At 38.8% G+C, this 23,149-nt stretch overlaps 1 protein-coding gene across 1 annotated transcript in view; it reads right to left on the bottom strand.

Moving 5' to 3' along the window:
- Window positions 1-830: 830 nt before the first annotated feature.
- The window catches only part of QRFPR (pyroglutamylated RFamide peptide receptor), a 52,145-nt gene continuing 29,826 nt past the window's right edge, over window positions 831-23,149 (bottom strand). Inside the window, exons 2-6 of the mRNA XM_026016814.2 lie at window positions 12,651-12,809; window positions 9,419-9,480; window positions 5,036-5,271; window positions 3,752-3,849; window positions 831-2,989 (exon numbers count right to left, since the gene is read on the bottom strand). Coding sequence (XP_025872599.2) covers window positions 2,649-2,989; window positions 3,752-3,849; window positions 5,036-5,271; window positions 9,419-9,480; window positions 12,651-12,809 — 896 coding nt within the window. The 3' untranslated portion in view covers window positions 831-2,648. The remainder of the gene's footprint in view (window positions 2,990-3,751; window positions 3,850-5,035; window positions 5,272-9,418; window positions 9,481-12,650; window positions 12,810-23,149) is intronic.

Here is a 23,149-nt window from a genome sequence, read left to right as displayed (position 1 = left end):
TCTTTTTGGCACAATGATCCATAATGAAATAAAAGGTTTAGAGGTCAGAGCAGTGATGCATATCTTTTCACTGATTTCATATACATTTTACCCAAATGCTAATGAATGATTTTAATGACTAGCTTTCTGTACCCCTCCACAACCCTATCTCCTGGATCCAAAGGGACCTTTTCAATTTTCACTTCAAGCACAAATTAAGGGGAAATCAGATGGAATAAAATGAGTGACAGCCTAAGGCAAAGGAAAAAAGGTGGGGAGGAGAAAGCAGATGCCTGGGTGGAGGACAAAGGGCCTAAGAGACTTAGGGGAGTGCAAAGTCTGAGGAAAGTAAAAGAAAGACCCGTAACCAGGGCTCCTTTTGCAAATCCAAGGTGAACTCTCTCTAAGCTCATAAGCTGTGTTATAGTTTTGGCAGGACTCATTGCCCAGACCGGACTCAGAGCTGCTTTGGCTAATTGTAACAGTTTCTCAATAATGGATTGGACCAGTTTTCTCTTCTAAACCTATATAATAGAGTAAGAAGATTGCATGTTTAAAGGACAAAAAAATAAGTGCTCTATTTTTGTTTCTGAAATGGCATTAATTCAATGTGAAGGGGAAAAAATCTTTCATAGGATGTCTGGACATTTTAGAGTAACTATTTATAATTTAATATCTAAATGTTTTTAGATCAAGCAATGTTTGGAAATTTAAAAAATCTGTAACCTTAAAAATTAAATGGTCAATAACAGTGATTTGTTCTTCATCAAGCTCTATTTGGAGCATGTGTCCATCAAATTTAGGAAGAGTCAGGTGGATATTTTCTGATTAAATAAGGACAATCAAAAGCAGAGAATCTGATTCATTTTTAATGGCTTAATGATAATTGTTGTTTTGCTCCAGGGTATCTAGCCATAATAAGATGCACACACACAACCCATAAATCCATTTCAACAAAAACCAAATCATCAGTTTTCTTCTCTTGATTTTGTTAATTTTCTTGTCATATTGCCATTTTTTCTTAATACCATGCAATGTTTCATTTTTGTACCATGATCCATGCTTATATTGACACACCTATAAAATTAAATGTCTATATTTTGAAAGATCCCAATGGCCTGAGTTCTCTGGGTTCCCAAACCTTGAAGCTTCCCAAGTGAAATACTCTGAGAATCCTTGAGCTTCTCTTCCTTTCTAGCCTTCCTGGAAGAAAGAGTAAGTGCTAGAAAACTGGAGGCAGAAGAAACATGTTAGCCAAGAGGCTGTGAATGGACTTTGGGAATCTCAGATGTTAAAGGGAAAGTGACAGGGCACTGCGATGCAGTCACTGGTTCCATGACATTTGAGGGTAAGAAGAGAAGATTGGAAAGAAGACGGGTTAAGTTTAAGGGAGACTCAGGTAAGGAAAATGGGTAGGGAATTCTGTTGTTCATCCTGGCCTCACTCTTGGGGGTCAATCTTGGGCACAGTAAAATCTCATGGGCTTGGAACGCATTCTCTCTCTCATCTGCTAACTGTATCTAAAAATCCTTTTATATAACAGTCTTTCATTCCACTAGTGAAATAAGGGATTGAAAAATAGAAATATTTGAGATAGATTGGAGCATGTATATTACAGTCAACCTATAAATGAGGTTCCCAGAAATATCCTTCTTTGGAATAGAGAAATGAGCTACAAACCAGATACATGAGGAAAGCTGCACAGGGTAGAGGACCACTCTTAGGAAACAAAAGGGAACAGGTCTCCAGGGGAGACCTGGAACAAGTTTCTGAATTTGAGAGTGCTTTAGAATATAAAGTGCTGGCAGGAGCCCTGTGAAGCAGAGGAAGGACCACCCCAGTTCACAAAGGAAAATACAGAGATGAGAAGTGGTTCAGTGGCTTGCCAGTCATCAGGGCAGCGGTGGATGGTAGGGCTGTGAGAGGCTCAAACTGGGGCATATGCTTCTAAATCTCATTCATCTGTCATTTTGAGGACAGACCTCATTTACAAGAGACTATACCACCAAGCTTCAACAGTGCACTTAAAATTACATTACTGTATTCAACTATTAACTCATTCAAGAGAGAAGGTTTAATCTTTAAGTTATTTTCTCATCTCATTTAGCAATACATAGAACGTCACCTTACAGGGGCCCCTCGGTGGCCCAGTCAGTTAAGCATCCAACTTTTGGTTTTGCCTCAGGTCACGATCTCATGAGTCCTGAGATGGAGCTCACTGTTGGGCTCCTCATTCAACGGGGAGTCTCCTTGAAATTCTCTCCATCTCCCTTCCCCAGTCTTCTCTCTAAAATAAATAAACAAATCTTTAAAATAAAAGAGTCACATTACATTGACTGAATTGAGGGAAAAACTACTATCCAAGAACATGTATTTCTGTACAAGTTTTTTCCTTAAGCTGATTTTTATAATCTAGAAGGATGGCTTACTAATTTTTCAAAACTGTGTTTTCATGTATATATATTTTTTCATGTATATTTTTAATGAAAAAATGGTTTGTTTCCTTCTTTTCATCACTGTGAGAATAAAAAAGTCTTCAACCTTTGCTCGAATAATTTTCTCTTCTGATTAAGCCATGAATGGTACTAATTATGAAAACAGTGTTATAATTAGTGCCCACTGCCTAAAGCAGAATTCTCAGAAAGTTCAGAACTGAACAGGGCAAGGTGTCATTTGAGATATTTTTTCCCCTCTGGTTGTTCACATAATTTGACTTCAATGTTGCCATCACTGAATGCTTCTCCTTTGGTCTCCTCTACAGGATTCTCTCTTCGGGAAAATATTGCTTTCTTCTGCATCATTGTAATTCCTGAATTTCCATGTCTACGTGCTGGAGATAAGGTTTCTTTTACTATGCAATAACAAACTGCAGATAAAAAATTTTTTTTGAAGTTTTCATTCATAAATGCATAAACAATGGGATTACAGATGGAATTGGAAAATCCAATTATTTGCACTATAGCAAAAATCATCTTGATTGTGACATCATCATATTCCTTTTCAAAATTGCCTGAAATAAAAAGTAATAATATAGAATGTATTATGTTCTAATGAGCACGAAATAAAATTATAATCTATCTTTACAGAACACTTATACTTTAACAAGTGACTAAAGGTGTGAAAAACTCTGAAGACAATTTTGGGAAGAGCCATCTGATGTCTGAAGAAAAATAAGCTCTGTGATGAGTCCTCATTCTTGGAGAGTCTTGGCTCACAAGCACAGCCTGGCACCCAGCACAAATTTAGGGAGCTTACTGCATTTCAATTTGATTCCAAGCTTCATATAAACTGGAAGCAGCAGTTACCATTCAAATGTTTGCTTGTGTTATAGAAACACAATCACCTGAGAATCATCTTAAGTCTCAGATTATCAAAGGTAATACACTGAGGATCTGGCTGAAATCATAGGTGTTATTAAATTCACGTGGTTCAAGTCAATATTCTAAATCTAAACAGAAAATTCATAGGATTTGGAGAAAAAATGGAGAACATTTCCCCAGTTTGAATGGCTTTGGGAGAACAGCAAATCATAGCATGAAAGAAGACTCTCCAAAATGTTTCTGTACCTTCTGTAATTATTAAATATTTGGTCAAAGTCATACATAATTATCTACCATGTAATGATCTGGTGGGTCTTGAAAACATGAAAGAAACCCATTAAATGTTTGCTATTTGATTACCCAAGTGAATAGCAACAAATTTCAATGATTCATTGTCCATCTAACAGGAAATGAACTAGGAGTCTTACCAAATGAGAATGAAAAGCACTTACTGTATTCCATCATCATGTGAACAACATGGAAAGGTGCCCAGCACACAGCAAAAAGAGCCACCACTGTCACCATCATAATGACAGCTCGCTTCTTCTTCCTGGACCCATAAAGATTATATTGTATTAGTTAACTTCTTGGCAAATTTGTCAAATATCAAAATTATTAAATAAGGGTTGAGCCTAAATCTCTCAACCATAATTTTTCAAATATTAATATAGCTCATGATAGGAAAACTGTGGGCTGTTTCTCGTCTGTTCCCATTGCTATTACCTCATCCCTATATTTCTCATATTATAAACATCCTTATGATGTATGCTCATGATATGTCTAGCACTCTGCTAGATGCTTTCCAGGGATTATATCATTCATCTTCTCAGTAAGCCATTTGACAGATGCAGAAACTGAGGCACAGAAGGTTAAGTAACTTGCAAAGTCAGACGACCAGTCAGATACCCAAGGCATTTAAACTGTAAGGGTTAGTGTGGACTCAAAGTTAGGCAGCTTAACTCAGTGCTTAAGCCCTTATTCGCTTTATGTTGAAGAGCACTCTTCTGAGGAAGTGGGAGAGCTCAAGCAGTTAAGTCCCAAGGTTCTCAACAGTCCAGCACTCTGCAGACAGGGAGGATTGCTTCGTACAAACTGGGCACTAGAGGTCGCTGCACACTTGAAGAAATGAGAAAATACCGCCCCACAAAACATAAGGCTTTGGTTTTGGTTTTTGCGTTTAATAGCCATTCCATGTAGATTATAAAATAAGCCATATTGACTACAAGTACCATATCAGTAAATTAGGTTTAAAATTTGTATTAATGAATATGATCAGAAAAGAAAGGTCTTATTATTATGTCAATAATAATAATTTAAAGTAAATAGAATACTCTGGTCACCAAAGAACTTTCATACATATCTCATGTATTTTAGCATCACTTTTGGGTAGGAGGAAGTGAGGATGGATATTTATTAAGCTCCCTGGTACCCATGAAGAAAGCAGGAGCCCTAGGATTAAAGAGACTCATCCACACCAAGTGTCTGGTGTGGTGGGGAGAACACCACAGTTCTTCCTACCATGTCATACTGACATGTAGATGAAAATGTAAGAATTATCTAAATTCCTGCCATACCTAAAAGCTCCAAAGTTCAAAGTCAGCCCATGCCCTAAACACAAATTACAAATGGCAGTTTGGCTAAATTTCCCAGGAATTCAGAGATCCCTGGCAACTGCTCCTTCAAGCCTGACTAATTATAAATATTTTAAACAGAGGTGAATATTTCATTAAACAGACCTGGTTATTTTTGACATTTCTTTTCCATGAATAGTTCGAAGCACTGAGCAATCCCCCACTCTCTTCTTTATCCAAAGTTCATAACCAATTTTACTGTATAGGATAAGCATCAGCATAAGAGGCAGGAGGAAGAGGATGACGAGGATGAAGGTGGTATAGATCTTCTGGTGTGCAGGGCTGGCCCACTCTTCCAAACAGCAGATGTGTTCTTTTTCATATAAGAAATCATACTTAATCTTTAACATAAGAACAATTCAGTTAGAGGAGCCAGAGTCACCATCAAAAAAAAAAACAAAAAAACAGAAAGCAGCCAAGTTGTATTGTAAGGCTGCATTTTTCAGATCCTATGTATTTACTGTGGGTACATATTCAGGTGAGATACAATTTTGATTGTTCTTTTGCTGTGAAGTGTCATTTTTCCATTTCATTCATTTCTTATATTCTTAATGGTTTTATACTGCCTTTTTTATTTTTATTTTTTTCCTTTTCTATTTTTAAGTAGAATTGAGATCAATAGCTTGTTTATTTTTTTAATCTTTCTGAACTTTTTACCTTAGAGCCATAATTTTCCAATTCAGGGAAAGAGCTATACTCTTTGACCAAAATGTGTATGTATACAGTCCAGATAAAGAACATTATTTCCAGATAAATAATATACTGCAATAACCAAAGTATGTATGAAAACAATATTTTGTACTTGCATGCCACCTACTTTAATGTTACATTATTTTGCTTCCTCAATTGTTGAAGAGTCAAATTTTGACAAGGCATCAGATGTCTTTGAATTGATGGGTACTGAACGCCTATATTCTGTTACTGCTATTTCAGATTGGAACAATCAGATTGCTTATAAAGATTTTAGAACGGTAACTGATAGCTTTAAGATTCTGAGATGAAAAAAAAGATTCTGAGATGAATAAGAAATTGGGATTCAAACTATTGTCAGTCTACAAATATTCAGACTCAGCTATAAGCCTTTGAGGTAGATATTTTACAGAAAGGCAATGTCTCTTTATTAACACTATTTCTGACAGACTCATGAGTTCAAAATATTATTAATAATAATATCAGTAATAATAGCAAATGCTAATAAGGGACAAACTAAGCAAAGCCTATTCAAGAGTCATTTATCTAGATAATAAGAACAAAAGAGAATTTAGCAAAACTATTGCCATTTTAGTTAAAGCTTTCCAGATGAAGAAAACCTAGGTCTTAGACTTATTTCTTCCTTCATTCCTGCAAATTTTATCACCAATCTTTAGTCAATTGAATTGGGGAGAAAGCTTTCTGGTATACTCATCAAAGGTAAGAGAATTCAAGCTCTAATCTAGGTGTTTTTTACAAATACAACAAGAGATGAAAACACTTATAATAATTTGAAGATCCAAACTCCCTGCGAACAGGATATAAAGTGAAATTCATTCTGATTCCATGTAGGCAAAGGCCGCAAAGGGCAACAACCATGGGGGCAACATATTGGCACATCTTAAAGCATAAGCTATACTAGCAGTCTCCAAATAGGTGCATGCTGCTCTGGGGACAAGCAAAACACCATGGGCAGATGGTTTTAAGGGAGCCAGTTTCAGATCTTCTATTCACAACCATACAGTTCACTAAAATTCTACTACCTCAGGATGCCTGGGTGGCTCGGTCAGGTAAGCATCTGACTCTTGATTTTGTTTTTGTTTTTTTTTTTTTTAATTTTTATTTATTTATGATAGGCACACAGTGAGAGAGAGAGAGAGAGAGAGGCAGAGACACAGGCAGAGGGAGAAGCAGGCTCCATGCACCGGGAGCCCAACGTGGGATTCGATCCCGGGCCTCCAGGATCGCGCCCTGGGCCAAAGGCAGGCGCTAAACCACTGCGTCACCCAGGGATCCCTGACTCTTGATTTTGGCTCAGGTCATGATCTCAGGGTCCTGGATCTGACTCTGAGTCAAGCTCTGTGCTCAGTAGGGAGTCGGCTTAGGATTCCTTCTCCCTCAGCCCCTCCCCCTGCTCACGCTCTCTAACGCTCTCTAAAATTAATTAATTAATTAATTTTAAAAAGTCTTGAAAAATCCTACTACCTAGGAGAAGTCTGAGACTGAGCATTGTGCTGGCTCTCCATTCCCAGTTTCTTGTTTCTAACTCCTCTTCTCCCTATCTGTATGTCAGGTCTCTTACAATGAGGCATTGAAAAAGGAGGTGGTTTGAATTACTGATGTCAGTGAAGCCACCTTGATCAAGAAACCATAAATACATGATAGGGCTTCGTGCTTTTCCCTATCTTAAACATATTTCTATTCAGGGTAAAGCTTGGCATTAGAAAAAAAGGTGCTTTGACAGGTATTGAAATGTTGTGAATTCACAGTGAAAGGACAGAAATGATGACAATTTTAATTTAACCACGTTGTTACTTCCATGCCCTGAATATTGTCAAATACATCTCTCCTGAGAAAGAGCCCAGTGACAGCAGAGCAAAGAGAACTTCATTAGGTGGAAATGGTGAACTCGGGGGCGCTTTGTTTCATCCAGGTGAGAAATTCAGGCTTTGTGCATGCTCACACACACTCTCTCTAGTAGAAATTTAGAAGTGACAAGGGAGCTGTGGGGATGCATATTAATACATTTATCTGGTATGAAAAATGAAATCACACTTCTTCCTGACAGAAATTTGATTTGGCTGATTTGGCTGATAGTGAGGAGCAGCTTTGCCAGTTACATATGCATTTTCTACAAAGTAAATAAGTTACATATTTAAACTATATTTAGAGCATATGATAAAATAATTTTATTTTAAAAATAGACAAATCCCCTTGTGTCTATGAGCCAGGAAGGGACCCCACAAATGAGTACTAGGTTGGGTCACTTATGAGAGGACTCCATTGGTACAGGATTCCTAATGGGATAAGGACAGCCTTGAAGAAAAGAACAGACCACCTACAACTATGTGTGGAAGCTCAAAGGTCTTGATGAGCAGCCTGCTGGAGAAAGGAATAACAGTCAGAAGCCTCAGTGTTGTTATCTTTGGAAAACCCCACAAGTAAAGAATTGATCATGGGCAACAGTCACCTGCAGAGAGCACAATACCCAAGGACACCTGCCCCTTCCTCTTCCTACCCTTCTCACCACTGCGCAAGGAGCCAGAGGCAGTTAATTGAATGGAAAAAGAGAAATGCACAATAAGGAAGCCGAGAGGAAGGGGATCGTGCCCCCTTTCCTAAAACAGCACAAGCTGAGGAGAGGGAGACATTTTGCATCAATTGAGAGTGTAGATTTATGTGATTATGACACTGGGCGTTTTAATAACAGAACTAACACTGTTGTGACTGCAAGTCACCAGAGGAATGTTGCTCTCTGCATGGGCTGGAAGAGTAACAGGGCCTGCTCGGGGCTGCATCCACAACATTGGGTCAGAGTACTAGGAAGTCCTCAGATCACATTTTTAAAGGTAGCAAGGGACAGAATAAAATTACCTCCTACTCTCACCCGAGTCCAGATCATTCAGTATACTGGTTACATAAAAAAAATCAAATCATATTTTAAACGTGCCCTCTCCTGAGGGCTCATTTACTATCCTTGCCAGTGGACATCGCGTATCCAGTAAAATTTCACATTTGCTTATATCAATTTAAAAAGGTATAAAGAAAAAAAATAAAAATAAATGAAAAGGTATAAAGAGGATAGATGGTTCAAAAAATTATCTTAGTGGCGTGTGAACAACCCCCTACTGCCTTTGAAGGCTACTGTCTGGGCTAGATCACTTAGGCAGGGGATACTGAAGTATGCATGCCCCATCAGACAGACTGGGTCGCTAAAAACAGCACGGTGCTCCCTCCACTGTGAATCCCCACGCAATGCTGGGCCCATCTGATAAAGGTGGGAGGGAAGGAGAGAGTTCAGATGAAATGATCCTGTGTCATGTTCCAATTCAAATTTCAATTTGTTAATATATGGGAGGCAGATAAGAAAGAACTTATGAAGGAGAATCAATTCATACGCAGATAATTAATGACAAATTCTTAATGTGATTTCAAAATGTAAAAAAATCTAGAGCAACCACTGAACTCTTAAAATGTAGTAAGATTCTGGAGGTCACTAGGACAGGCATGCTCAGCTGGCAAGAAAATGTACAAAGTGATCCTGGTGAATCTTCTTGTAAGCATGAAAGTCTTAACAATATAAGATCAAGGGAGAACTAGATACACGGGGGGGGGGGGGGGGGGGGGGGGGGGCGGGGGAGTCTCAAAACAAATCATTGCACTTGAAAAGTTTCCAGTGAAACTCTTCCAGTAGCTGGGGTCATACACATTTGCAGGAAGAAAATGGATTATCATTGAGAGGGCTGGGAAACATCTCAATAAAGGACTTTCAATAATCAACCCCAGTGCTGAATCTACCTCAAGGCGTTGCACGTGCCACATGGGCGATCCAACGATGACTGCCACCAGCCAGACCACACCTGCCAAGACATTAAAATCATGAGAATATGGTTCAGTCAGCGAAGCAAAACACATGCATGCTTATGCCATAAAGCAGATGGTCTAAGCATAAAGACTCCTTATATGTGATCATCTCTGCCCTGGAACAGTGCAGTGGCCTACATGTTCTCACAGCCACTCTTTCACTATCCTCAAAACTGCTGCTGGAGTAGTCTTCCTGAACCATTTTAAAATGCTTAATTAAAACTCCTTAAACATTTAAAAAAAATCCTGACTAGTATTTCAGTGCCTATAAGATAAAACTCAAACCCTTAACATGGTCCCTGAGGTTCTCTTACTTGCTTCTCTCTCCTCTTACATTTCTGTCCATGTTCTTCAAACCAGGGTCCTGTACTGAAGAATTTACAGAGTTGCCTTCAGCCCTCATATCCCAGAATGCATTGTGCTGCTCTGTGCCCTACAGTGTCACTCTGGATTAGTACCCTTTTCCCAACATCTATCTGTGAACTCATTTTCCAGGACTTGACTCAAAAGTCACTTTCTCTAGGAAATCTTTGAAGTCCACCATCATTTCCAGATAGAACTGACTGCTAATTGGCCGTTGTCTCCATGTGCCGTCTAGAGTGGCATCCTGTTGCCCTTGGTTGTTTCTTCTCAACTTCCCCTAAGATCACTGAGGGCAAAGACAATGCAATTTGGTTTGTTTGTTTCCCCAAATACGAGTCCAAGGAAAATTACTGGCCCTTAGTAGGTGTTGATCAAGCACCTGCTGTTTGGTTGTCAGACATGATATAGATCACCAGCTACAATCTCTTCTTAAAATTGAGTAAAATTTGTCTTAAGCATCACAACATGAGTATTATTTCCTTATTTACAAAAACACTTAAAATATCAGAAACCAGGGATCCCTGGGTGGCGCAGCGGTTTGGCGCCTGCCTTGGGCCCAGGGCGCGATCCTGGAGACCTGGGATCGAGTCCCACGTCTGGCTCCTGGTGCATGGAGCCTGCTTCTCCCTCTGCCTCTCTCTCTCTCTGTGTGTGTAACTATCATAAATAAATAAAAATTAAAAAAAAAAAAAACATCAGAAATCAGAGTGCTCTTTCCAAATTCCCTGTCCTCCACGTTTTGTTGGGAGAATTGCTTTAATGATGTGCCCTCAGCCACACACAAAAGAGAATCTGAATAGATTAGGATGAGGCTAGAACCAAGAGACCCAACATCAATTCTGAGAGCAATTTATTAGCTCAAACTCTTCTTGTTTTTTCTGTATTGGGTAACACCAGTGAGAAAACAGTGTATTGCCTTGGGTTTCAAGAAACGGAGACTCACTTAAACTGTAACTGGTGTTTCTCATAAGGAAACACATGAACTGACACTGCCTATAAAAAGTCATTATTAGGGGCACCTGGGTGGCTCAGTGGTTGAGCATCTGCCTTTGGCTCAGGTCATGATCCCAGAGTCCTGGGATCGAGTCCCACATTAGGCCTCCCATGGGGAGCCTGTTCCTCCCTCTGCCTGTGTCTCTGCTTCTCTCTCTGTGTCTCTCATGGATAAATAAATAAAATATTTTTTAAAGTCATTATTATTCAAAGATTCCAGATAGTTCTAAGACTCATAAATCAATCTTTCTTTACATCACCACACACATCTATTCCGTTTTGGTCCAATCAGTATCTCATTATGCTATCTTCTGCCCAATTACTTTTCCGGTCTTTAGTAGAAATGAATCTAATTGGCTTAGCTCATTGCCAATCCTTCTGGCTCTACTGCCCATTCAGGGAGAGAAGGGCCAGGGTTAGATTCATATTACTGGTATAATCTGTGAACCCATGGGTAAGTGAGTCTAGCAGGTCGCTGCTGATGGGGGCAAGGCAGTTTCAGCTAGGAGGTCCTGGGCATGAAGACAAGACTGGTTCCTAGTGTAACAGAGCTAGAGAGACATCAGGCAACACTGCACAAAAGCCCTACAGGGAGACGAGCCTTCTTGGTTTAAAATCTTTTCTGTCTCTCATGACTTTTTTGAGTCGAAAGTTCCAGGACTGCCTGTTACTGACTTTGCCTTCAGATATTGAAACTCTCTTCCTCTCTTTCCTTTTTTAATAACTTCTCTCCTCCATGTATGCCTTTTCTCACCTGCTTTCCACATCCACACATGCTTTTCAGATATTGTGAAGCGGAAAGATGTCAATTATTAAAAGGGAGATGAGGCCTTTGAATTCTTTGTAGGTAGGATGTGCCATACATTTGAAACTAACTAAAACTAAGGAATATTTTCCCTGTTTTCTCACTATTTGGCATTCCAAAGCCTTCAGGAATTCTTTCCCACACTGGCTAAATTCCAACAGCAGAAACAAATATTTACTCATTCCTCTCAAGATATTAGTAAAAATTGCTCTTTTTGGTTATTGCATTTGTCACTCCCTTAACCTTTCATTGGTTAGCTATCAGACATTCAAACAACTGGGAAGTGCATTAAGATTTTAAATGGCTCGATTATAACTATCAAATGGAGAAATGTTTCCATCTTATTGTGCTAGGCTTTAGGATGTTGCTTCGAGGTCACCACCTGTCAAGAAGTACCTGCTCATCATGACTTGCTGACTCAAGACCACTGACAGCAAGCCGAGGATTCAGAAATGCCTGGAGCAAAATTACAAAGTGGATGGAATTTGTCTTCACCAGGTGTCTCCAGCACTCAGCACCCAGGGTTCTCATGACCCTGGTGGCTTTCTGCTGTTGTGACCATTGGGGTCACCTCTGAGCAGCACCCTTGTTCTCTACCTTTCTAAAAAGCACCTTTCCTTCCCCTATCAAAAGCTATCTGCTCTAAGAAGGGCATTTTAGCTCAGATGCCTCTTACCTCAGGATGACAGTTTCCTAATCTAATAAATGTTAATGTGGTAATGCCACTAAAAGGTTATCTTAAATTAGCTGAAAGTAGTGTTAAAAAGTTAAGACTTAAACTGAAAAAGTAAGGCTGAAATGAGATTTTAAGTGTGGGAGTAGGCCTAAAGGTGAAAAGGAGTGGGGGTCAAGGTAAATGGGGAGACACCTAAAATCCCAGTTGTACCGCATGCCTACAAGCTCAACAAGAAGCTACTAGTCTGGTTCCTCAATATGATTCACCTTGAAGAAATTCTCTGTGTTCTGTAATAAAGACCGGCAGTACTGCCACTGGTGCCTCCTCACCTAACATGGTGAAAGCTCTCCGGTTGGTGTATTGTCCCTTCATTTTAAAAGGATGCACAAGTCCCTGGTGCCTTTCTGCAGCAATGCAGGTCATGGTGAGAATTTCTGTCACGACAGCAGTAGACTGGACAAATGGCAGCATCTTGCAAATGAAGGCACCTGCAGCAAGGAAACAGGAAAAGGTAAAATCATGAATAGAAGTTTTCTCTGTGTTTTTGTAATTGTTGCCATTAATTCTGAGCCTCTGTTCAAAATTTTTAGGACTACATAATCGCATTATAGACTCAAAATAACCGAGAAAGGTTGAACTGGCTGATATTTTCTCGAAGTTCCTAAATTATAGGTGATTACATGTAAGAGGACAATGAAAAGGCAAGTAAGTATCTGATCATTGATAATAGACAGAAAAAAAAAAATCAACATGAGTCTTGTCCAAGAAAGAGCAAAGTCAGTGTGAATTGGTCTCCTGGAGTGTCAACTACACAGTAATCGTGGATTATTTCTTCCTTTTTGGTTCTCTGCCAAATTATAACAAAAGAAGAATTCTCATCAGATTCATATTTCTTTTTTTATTTTTTATTCTCCTTTGACTTTCTGTCCATGACCTTACATGTGGATTACATCATTACACCCTGTAACTGATTTCGCTTTCTCTAATGCAAAGGTCTTAAACTGATGGCCCCTGGGCAAGATTTGGTCTGCAAACATGCTTTTTGTGATTTACAGAATCTTCTTAAAATATGTGAACACATTGACAGTATTTTGAAATGTTCACACTATCTGTCTTGCCCCTTCATCATTTATTTGCAACCCTGGTCTGGTATTTCTGCTCTTGAACCTATCCGCCTCATCACTATCAAATTAATTACTCTGAATTATCAGAAAATCAGAAGATCAGAGAATATGAAAAGTTGGAAGAGACCTCAGAAGTCATGGAGTGAGTGCAAGCTCTCCCCAAAGCCAGAAGCTGTCATTTCAGCTTCTCTCACAGACGCTCTGCCAGGCTCTGCTTGAGCACCTGCAGAGGAGGCTTCCTTGCCAGCATACTCCCGTCTCAGGCCAATATTTGGCTCTTCTTTTCTGCCTAGAATGATCTTCCCCCAGAGAACTCTCTCACACCATTCATCAAAGTATTTGCTCAGATGCCTCCTTCTCAATGAGGCTGACCTGCTCTGACAGCGTATCTGTGACTGAGGTCTGTCCCATTCCCCTTCCACCTCCTCTCATCCCTTGTCTCTTATTCTACTCTTTTTCCAAAACCCTTTCACCTTCCAACAGATTACATAATTTATTGATTGGTTTCATTATTTATTAAAAGTTACCCCATGCCTTCCAAAATGTAAACACTGCAAGAGCAAGGATTCTTGTCTGTTTTCCTCACTGATACACTTCAAGCATTTGGCATGGCACAAGAGGGCTCTCAACCAACATTCACTGAATTGAAGATAATGAGTAACCCAGGAGGCTTTTAAACCTCTAGAAGTGCCTCCATTCAACTTTAGGAAGGCTCTCACTGGAGAAACTGTTTTTTTTTTTTTTTTAATAATTCCACCCACTTCTTCCAGTTTCATTTTCTATTTCTTAGAGTTTTAGAACTAACCAACCATCTTTTCCAGACATCAGCTCTTCATATATTTGAAAGAAGCTTTCATGTCACTCTTAAGTCTTTTCTGGTTGGCCCAGCTGTTTCCCATTTGACACACTAATCAGACCTTTCAATTTCTTGCACATCTTCCGTGACTTTCTCTGGTTAGTAACTATATGGTCCTAAAGGAAGGAAACCCACTGTCCTCAAGATGAGGTCTGGCTAAAGCAGAAACTGCAGGAGTATATTGCCTCTTTGGGTCTGAAAACCTTTTTCTGTGACTGTAACTAAAATTTACATCAGCCTTTGGTGCTAGAATTTTCAATGGTTGGTTTCTTTTATACTTGAAATCAACCTGAAGTAAACTGTTTAATAGAAAATTGTTGCTTTCTTATAGAAAATTATTGTTAATCTAAGATTTTTGTGACTGAGAAAGAAATGCATTCAGATATCACTGTAGATACGACCTTTCCAGTCCTTTTTGGAAGTTCCAATTTTTAATCCAAAAGCCAATCACCCTCACTCTCAGCCTCTGTTCCAATTTCCCAAATCCTAACCCTGCTCAAAGTTTCTTTGTCTAGCAAGATAGTTTATATGCTAAATGAACAAATTTATTTTCAATACTAATGTATTTCACTGAATACTGATCATTACCTTAAATCCTGTTTCAGATGTGATATTTGAATAGAGGTATATGTGAATAAATTATTCATCTGAATATTTCTCCTTTGTCATTTTTAAAAAGTCTGATGAGTTTCTTCTATTCTTTCAACCAAGTTGTTTATTTTTAAAAAATAGTTAGATAGGCTGAGGTTAAAAAAAAACACCAGAAGAACCTTTCCATGAAAAAAACATGGACTTGGGGATCCCTGGGTGGCTCAGCAGTTTAGCACCTGCCTTCCGCCCAGGGCGTGATCCTGAGGTCCTGGGATCTGGTCCCACATGGGGCTCCCCACAGGGAGCCTGCTTCTCCCTCTGCCCGTATCTCTCTCTCTCTCTCTCTCTCTGTCTCTCATGAATAAATAAATAAATTTTTTTAAAAAAGAAAAAAACATGGACTCATTATCAACATCATTTAGGTGTAAGTATCCAAACAAGTAAGAATTATTATGGTAATGTCCACTGTAGTGTTACCTCATGGTAGTGTTATCCATCCTAAATATATTCATCTTATCTAACATAATAGCAATGGGAAATTGGTCAACTGATTCCCTGCTATCAAAACAAACTCTGATCCTGATTCACCTTATCTATTAGTTAGCACTCTGAGCCTCAATTTCATTATTTGCTAAAAGGGATTAATAACACCCATTTGTCATAGGACTGATGTGTGTGCTTTATAAAATCACATAATACCCAGCACAGGATGTGTTCTTTAATAAATGGAAGCTCTTTATCATCCAGAAACCTAGTTAAAAGAATTGAGGTAAATTTGGTACATGCAGAGCTAACAGATTCTTTGTGGATGGATTCTAAACTACCCACTAGAGGACATCTAGTTTTATAGCATTTCCCAGAAAGAAATAATGCAGCTCAAAAAACTCAAGTGATTTGCTCATGTCCACAGAGTTGTTTATTGACAGATGAGTGTTTGTGCCTATGTCATCTGACTCCAGTCCTTTTCACTGTGTCACCTTCACTTATCTTAACACACCTATGCTATCTGGGAGTTTTCTAGTCTCATAAATGTCTAATAATCTGGTTTAAAAATCCACTTGAGAACTTTGCACCCAGCTATAGTAACTCTATAATCCATTATCTTACCCTTCTAATGCATCCAGACACCATTTGCCCAACTTATTACTTCTGACATTTCTTCAACCAATACTCTAAGAAATTATCTTCAGTGGGTTTTTTTAAAAGATTTTATTTATTTATTTATTTAAAATGCAAATAGGGGGAGGGGCAGAAGAAGACGGAGAAAGAGAATCTCAGGCAGAGTTTGTACTGAGGCAGGAGTCCCACACAGGCTTGATCCCAGGACCCTGAGATCATGACCTGAGCTGAAACCAAAGTCAGATGCTTAATGGACTAAGCCACCCAGGAATCATTTTCCAAGGTCTAGAAGACTAAAGCAACATAGGTATTGAAGAGTTTGTATTTTTTTTTCTCTGCCCTTCATTAAATTTCCAACCCTCCCTTCCTTTTTCAGCTCCTTGCACTGGTAATCTCTCTGATGACTCTTTAGTCAGCTTGTTCTACATTTTAGTCTTCCCAATGTAAATTCCCAGGTCTGAGCTACTTTGCAAGAATGTGTCATTTGTGACACTTCTTCCTATAAAGGGCAATTTTAAACTGAGGTAATCCTAGAATTCCCTATATAGACCACTGTTTTCTTGGAATGTCCTTCCCTTTTTTCCTTATCGGATTATCTGATCTTAATATCAGCTTGTGTTTCTTAGAGTCTGCTTGGAATGGCTGTTTCTCATAATTCGATTATCCAGGCTCCACCTGTATTTTCTAGCAGCAACACAATCTCCTCTGGTACATAAACTCTCTCCTATGTGGGCAGATAAGGTAAGCAGCCCTGCTAGGGAAGACAAAGAATTCTCACAAAGAATCTACCAGCTTCCAATGTTCCAAATTTACATCAATTCTTTGAATCTGTTGAAAGAATGCAACAAAAGTGGAAGGGGGGATTGAGGTGCTACAGTGCTATGTTCACTGGATCTTGAGTGTTAACGGACCACAGCTTAGTTACTGCTGCTGACTTCTGAGGAACCTTGGTTCCTCAGTAACAGACCCACTCCTCCAGCTTTACACGGATTCTATGAGCCTCCCACATCCTTCTGGTACCTTCCTTTCTCTTAAGCCACTTAGCTATCAATAGTTGCTTATGACCAAGTAAACTTCTTCAATATACTCTATTTTTATTATCTTTCCTCTAGAAGATGGATTTCCTAAAATGTAGAAATCTCTGGATAGTGTTCCTTCTGTGTATATTGCTAATTCTAAGATAACACAGTCCAAATCCTACTATTACAATTTACCTCCATTGCTGCTTCCATCTCTACTATGTATGGCTCTTGCATTAGATGCTGCAAGTCTCCTTTGACTACTCGATGAGGAACAAATGCTTTGGTTTTACTATTTATTGCCTTCTACTTCCAATCTTACCTTATTTATACAACCTTATTTTCCCGAACATGAGTTCTGTTCTGGACATGAATGGTGCTCACTGTGTCTACTCAATTCTGCCCTCACCTTCTACGTACACAGTGTGGGTCTTGTGACTCAAATAGAAACAAGACCTCATTATTTCTAAAAATGATTATTAGAAATTGGGAACAATTTGACTTGCATTTGTTTTCACCCTAGTGTAATGGTGATTTTAAAACTGACCCAATGGGAAAGACAGAATAAAAAGAACAGAATATTCACATATAGAAAAATGAAAAGATTATTTTAATTTAGGAAATGGCATCATGAACTATAATTGCATAAAAGTATCTAATGATAGCTATTCTCTGAAGAATTTGTTCCCACGTTGGTAAAAAAAAATGTAAATAGACATTTGCAGATTCTATTATTAAAAAAAGACTACTTTATATAACCATTATTTGAAACAATGCTTTAAAATATTATAAAATAATCTAGCATTATAAGTCCTTAATTTCCTATGCCAAAAATAAAACAAGCCATATTCAAACAATCGATGCCCACTGGCCCAAATATAGCCTGTAAGTTTCTAGTTTTATTCAACATGTTTCTTAAGCAGATAGATATCAATCAGCAAATTTACCAAATTCTGAATCCTACCTCATCTTCAACCACACCTTATAGTAGGAGAGTAGGGAACAAATTAAATATAGTCAAAATCAGAATTCTTATACAAGCTGTGGCTGAGAACCACAGAAGAGTAAACTATGGAAGCCCCTCCAGAGAAGAGCCAGGTTGAGGCCTTTCCATCAGTGTTCCTTACAGCTCTGTGTTTCTAGGGGTACGCTAGAAGCTGCCAAGAAGGAGGAGAGGCAGGCTCAAGGCAAGAAGGGAGAAGAGGTTTTATGCTCTGACCCTGCTTCAACTGAAGCACTTCCAACTGCATCTAGTTTCATTGTTGAAGTTCCAGGATAGAAGCCACCCATAATTCTAGAGAAGTTATAAACCCTAAAGAGGTCTTATTCAAAATACATTATAATATTGTGTCTATTTGAGCCACACAACCCAAAGAAAATAGTTGCTAAATATTTTAAAAGAGATGTGTGAGAGATGACAGAGGAGTAGGGGACCCTAATTTCACCTGGTCCCTGGAATTCAACTAGTTAGTTATCAAATCATTCTGAACACCTGGGAAATCAATGGGAACTCAGAGAAAAGAATTGCTACAATCTTACAAATAGAAAAGTGGCCACTTTTTAGAAGGTAAGAGGTTCAGAGATGTGAATCTGGGACAATATATAGGAAGATATGGAGGAGGTTAGGGAACTTGCTTAAGGAGGCTGCCGCAAAGTACTAGAGCAGCAGAGTGCAAAACTGGAAAAAACTGCTACATCCTGGTTTAAAGGTGCTCAAGTGGCAAAAGAGGGTGCAGTCCCAGGTGCTACAATATTCTCAGGATCCCCAGGGTCACAAGAAGAATGGGAGTGCCTCAGTGTGGCAGAGTTCCCAGGCATCAGATCGGGAAGCCAGCTGAAAACAGTGAGTCTAGGTTCTGGCTTTCTGCACAGTGTTGCCATAAACTGCAAATCGCTGCATTGCCATGGGACCACTCTCTGATCAGGATCCCAGCAAAAGGCAGAAATCCAGGGAGACCCCACCCTGCCCCTGCCCTGGGAGGAATGGACAGGCATTGTTCCATGAAGCACAGGTCCCTAAAGTTCAGAGACTCCAATGGGGTCACGTGTCTGAGATAACAGTGCTTGGTCAAAGGCTGGGTGAATACAGAGTTCGGTTGGAAACAAGGGAGACAAGAATGAGGACTGCATTTCCTTGGGGGTGCGCTGAAGAGTAGGGGGATAAAGACAGGGGTGCTGTCATATTCATTCTGCCCGTCCATGCTGAAAGGCTTCAGGGAACAAAACATAGTGCCCAGGTACCACATAGTGCAATCTGGGGCCACTCACACTGAGCCCAGTCCTCTAGCAAGGGGAGTGCAGTTCCACCAGGGCAAGGACACCTGAGAACCAATACAACACAAGAGAACAAGAGCACAAGAGAACCCCCCTCCAGAGGACCAGCAGGAACAGCCAGTTAGCACCAAGTTTACTGATCCTAGAAACTGCAAAATTTCAGCTCTGGGGGAAAACAGTGGTTCTTTTATTATATTTTAGCCTTTCAATTTTATTTTTTCCAGCTCTTTTCTATTTTTTCCATTCTTTTAAAAAATTATTTTCTAGGGCAGCCCAGGTGGCTCCGCGGTTTAGCGCCACCTTTAGTCCAGGGTGTGATCCTGGAGACCTGGGATCAAGTCCCACATCGGGTTCCCTGCATGGGCCTGCTTCTCCCTCTGCCTGTGTTTCTGCCTCTGTGTGTGTGTGTGTGTGTGTGTGTGTGTGTGTGTGTCTCATGAATAGATAAATAAAATCTTTTTTAAAAAATTATTTTCGAATTTTTATTTGTATATGTACATATATATGTATATGTATGTTTCCTTTCATTGTATTTTATTTATTTTTGTATATATATATAAAAGTTTTTCTTTTTTTCCTATTTTGGGATCTAGTTTCATTTAACAAACAGACCCAAAATACACCAGGATCTAGTTTATGGTTTTGTTCTGTTTTACTTCTTGTTTGATATTATCTAGTTTTGTTTCTGTTTTCTTCTGGTTTGTTCTGTTATTTTTCTGGTGTTGTTGTTATTTTTGTCTTTTCTCTCTCTTTTATTCTTTTCTGGACATAATTACACACCTCAAAAGAAAGAAGAGGAGACATTCCTCACTGCCAAAGATTTCATCAATATGGACATAAGATGTCAGATTAGAATTCAAAACATGGATTATAAAGATACTAGTCAGGCTTGAAAAAAATAGAAGACAGTAGGGAATCCCTTACCATAGAAATAAAATTAACTACAATCTAATCAGGCCTAAATTTAAAATGCTATTACTGAGATTCAGTTAAAAATAGAGACTCTAAAAGTGGGATAAACAAGGCAGAAGAGAGAGTCAGTGATATAGAAGACAAAATGATGGAAAATAAAGAAGCCAAGAAAAAGAAAAACAACTACTGGATCACCAAGGAAGATTTAAAGAAATCACTGATATTATACGATAAAATAATATTTGAGTAATAGGGGTCACAGAAGATCAAGAGAGAGAAAGAGTGGTAGAAGGTTTATTTGAATACATTGTAGCTGAGAACTACAAGGTTAGAAACATATGGCTGGCAGCAGACCTGTCCACAGAGATCTGGCAGGCCAGAAAGGACTGGCATGATATATTTACTGTGTTAAATGGGAAAAATATGCATCAAAGAATACTTTATCCAGCAAGGCTCTCATTCAGAATAGAAGAGGAGATCAGGAGTTTCCAGAACAAACAAAAACTAAAGGAATTCATGAACACTAAGCCAGCTCTGCAAGAATATTAAACAGGATCCTTTCAGTGAAGACAGATCCCAAAAGTAACAAAGACCAGAAAGGAACAGAGAAAATCTACAGAAACAGTAACACTAAATCCGTATCTTTCGATGATTACTCTGAATGTACATGAACTAAATGCTCCAATTAAAAGACATAGGGTATCAGAATGGATTAAAAAAAAAGTCAGCAAAAAAAAAAAAAGTTAGCAAAAAAATGCTGTCTACAAGAGACTCATTTTAGACCCAAAGACACCTCCAGATTGAAAGCAAGGGGGTGAAGTACCATTTATCATGCTAATGGACATCAAAAGAAAGCTGGGGTAGTGATCGTTATATCAGACAAACTAGATTTTAAACCAAAGACTCTAATAAGAGATGAAAAAGGACACTACAGGGGATCCCTGGGTGGTGCAGTGGTTTGGCGCTTGCCTTTGGCCCAGGGCGCGATCCTGGAGACCCGGGATCGAATCCCACATCAGGCTTCCTGTGCATGGAGCCTGCTTCTCCCTCTGCCTATGTCTCTGCCTCTCTCTCTCTCTCTCTCTCTCTCTCTGTGACTATCATAAATAAATAAAAATTTAAAAAAATTAAAAAAAAAAGAAAAAGGATACTACATCATAATAGAAGGGTCTATCCAAAAAGAAGATCTAACAATTGTAAGCATTTATGTCTCTAACTTGGGAACAGTCAATTATATAAATCAATTAATAACAAAATTAAAAAAACATACTGATGATAATACAATAATACTAGGGAACTTCAACACCCCACTCATAGCAATAGACAGATCCTCTAAGCAGGAAATGAACAAGGAAAGAAGGATTTTGCATAACACACTGGACTAGATGGACTTCACAGATATATTCAGAGCACTTCATTCTAAAGCAACAGAATACACATTCTACTCAAGTGTACATGGAACATTCTCCAGAATAGATCACATATTGGGTCACATATCAGGTCTCAACTGGTACAAAAAGATTACAATTATGCCATGCATATTTTCAGACCACAATGCTTTAAAAGTTGAACTCAATCACAAGAGAAAATTTAGAAGAAACACAAATACATGGAGATTAAAATGCAGGCAGCCGGGTGGCTCAGCGGTTTAGCGCCTCCTTCAGCCTAGGGTGTGATTCTGGAGACCTGGGATTGAGTCCCACATCAGTCTCCCTGCATGGAGCCTGCTTCTCCCTCTGCCTGTGTCGGTCCCCCCCCACTCTGTCTCTCATGAATAAATAAATCTTTAAAAAAATGCATCCTACTAACAAATGAAGGGGACGACCAGGAAATTAAAGGAAAAAAAATTTTTTTAAAGATTTTACTCATTTATTCACAAGAGACACACACACAGACAGAGAGAGAGAGGCAGAGACACAGGCAGAGGGAGAAGCAGGCTCCATGCAGGAAGCCCGATGTGGGACTTGACCCCGGGATTCCAGGATCATGCCCTGGGCCAAAGGCAGGCTCTAAACTGCTGAGCCACCCAGGGATCCCCTAAAGGAAAAATAAAGATGAAAACATGACAGTTCAGAACCTTTGAGATGAGGTAGAGGTAGTCCTAAGAGGGAAGTATATAGTGATATAGGCCTTTCTCAAGAAACAAGAAAAGTCTCAAATACATAACCTAACTTTATACCTAAAGCAACTGTCAAAAGAACAGCAAATAAAGCCTGAATACATCAGGAGGAGAGAAATATAAAGATTAGAGCAGAAATCAATGATATAGAAATAATGCTAAAAAAACAAAACAGCAGAACAGCTCAATGAAACTAGGAGCTGGTTCTTTGAAAGAATTAATAAAATTAATAACCCCTTAGCCAGACTTATCAAAAAGAAATGAGAAAGGACTGAAATTAATAAAATCATTAAAGAAAGAGGAGAGATCACAACCAACACTGAAGAAACAAAAAAATTATAAGATAATATAATGAGCAATTATATGCCAACAAATTAGGCAATATGGAAGAAAAGGATGCATTCCTAGAAACATATGAACTACCAAAACTGAAACAGGAAGAAATAGAAAACCTGCATAGACTATAACTGGCAAAGAAATTGAAGTAGTAATAAAAAAATCTCCCAGCAAACAAGAATTCAGGGCCAGATAGCCTCCCAGTGGAATTCTATCAAATATTTAGAGAAGAATGAATTTATATTCTTCTGAAGCTATTTCAAAAAATAGAAATGAAAAAAAAAAAAAAAGAAATGGTAGAAAACTTCCAAACTCATTCTATAAGGCTGGCATTACCTTGATCCCAAAACCAGACCAAAAAGGAGAATTATAGACCAATATCCCTGATGAACATGGATACAAAAATTCTATCTTGGATCTTGGATCTATTCTAACTTGATGCAGTACATACAAAACATTGATCTTATCTTGATACAGT

This window comes from Vulpes vulpes, chromosome 4, assembly GCF_048418805.1.
Source record: "Vulpes vulpes isolate BD-2025 chromosome 4, VulVul3, whole genome shotgun sequence".
Taxonomy (NCBI): domain Eukaryota; kingdom Metazoa; phylum Chordata; class Mammalia; order Carnivora; family Canidae; genus Vulpes; species Vulpes vulpes.
Note: the sequence above shows the minus strand (reverse complement) of the source record. Positions and strands in the feature narration are given on the sequence as shown.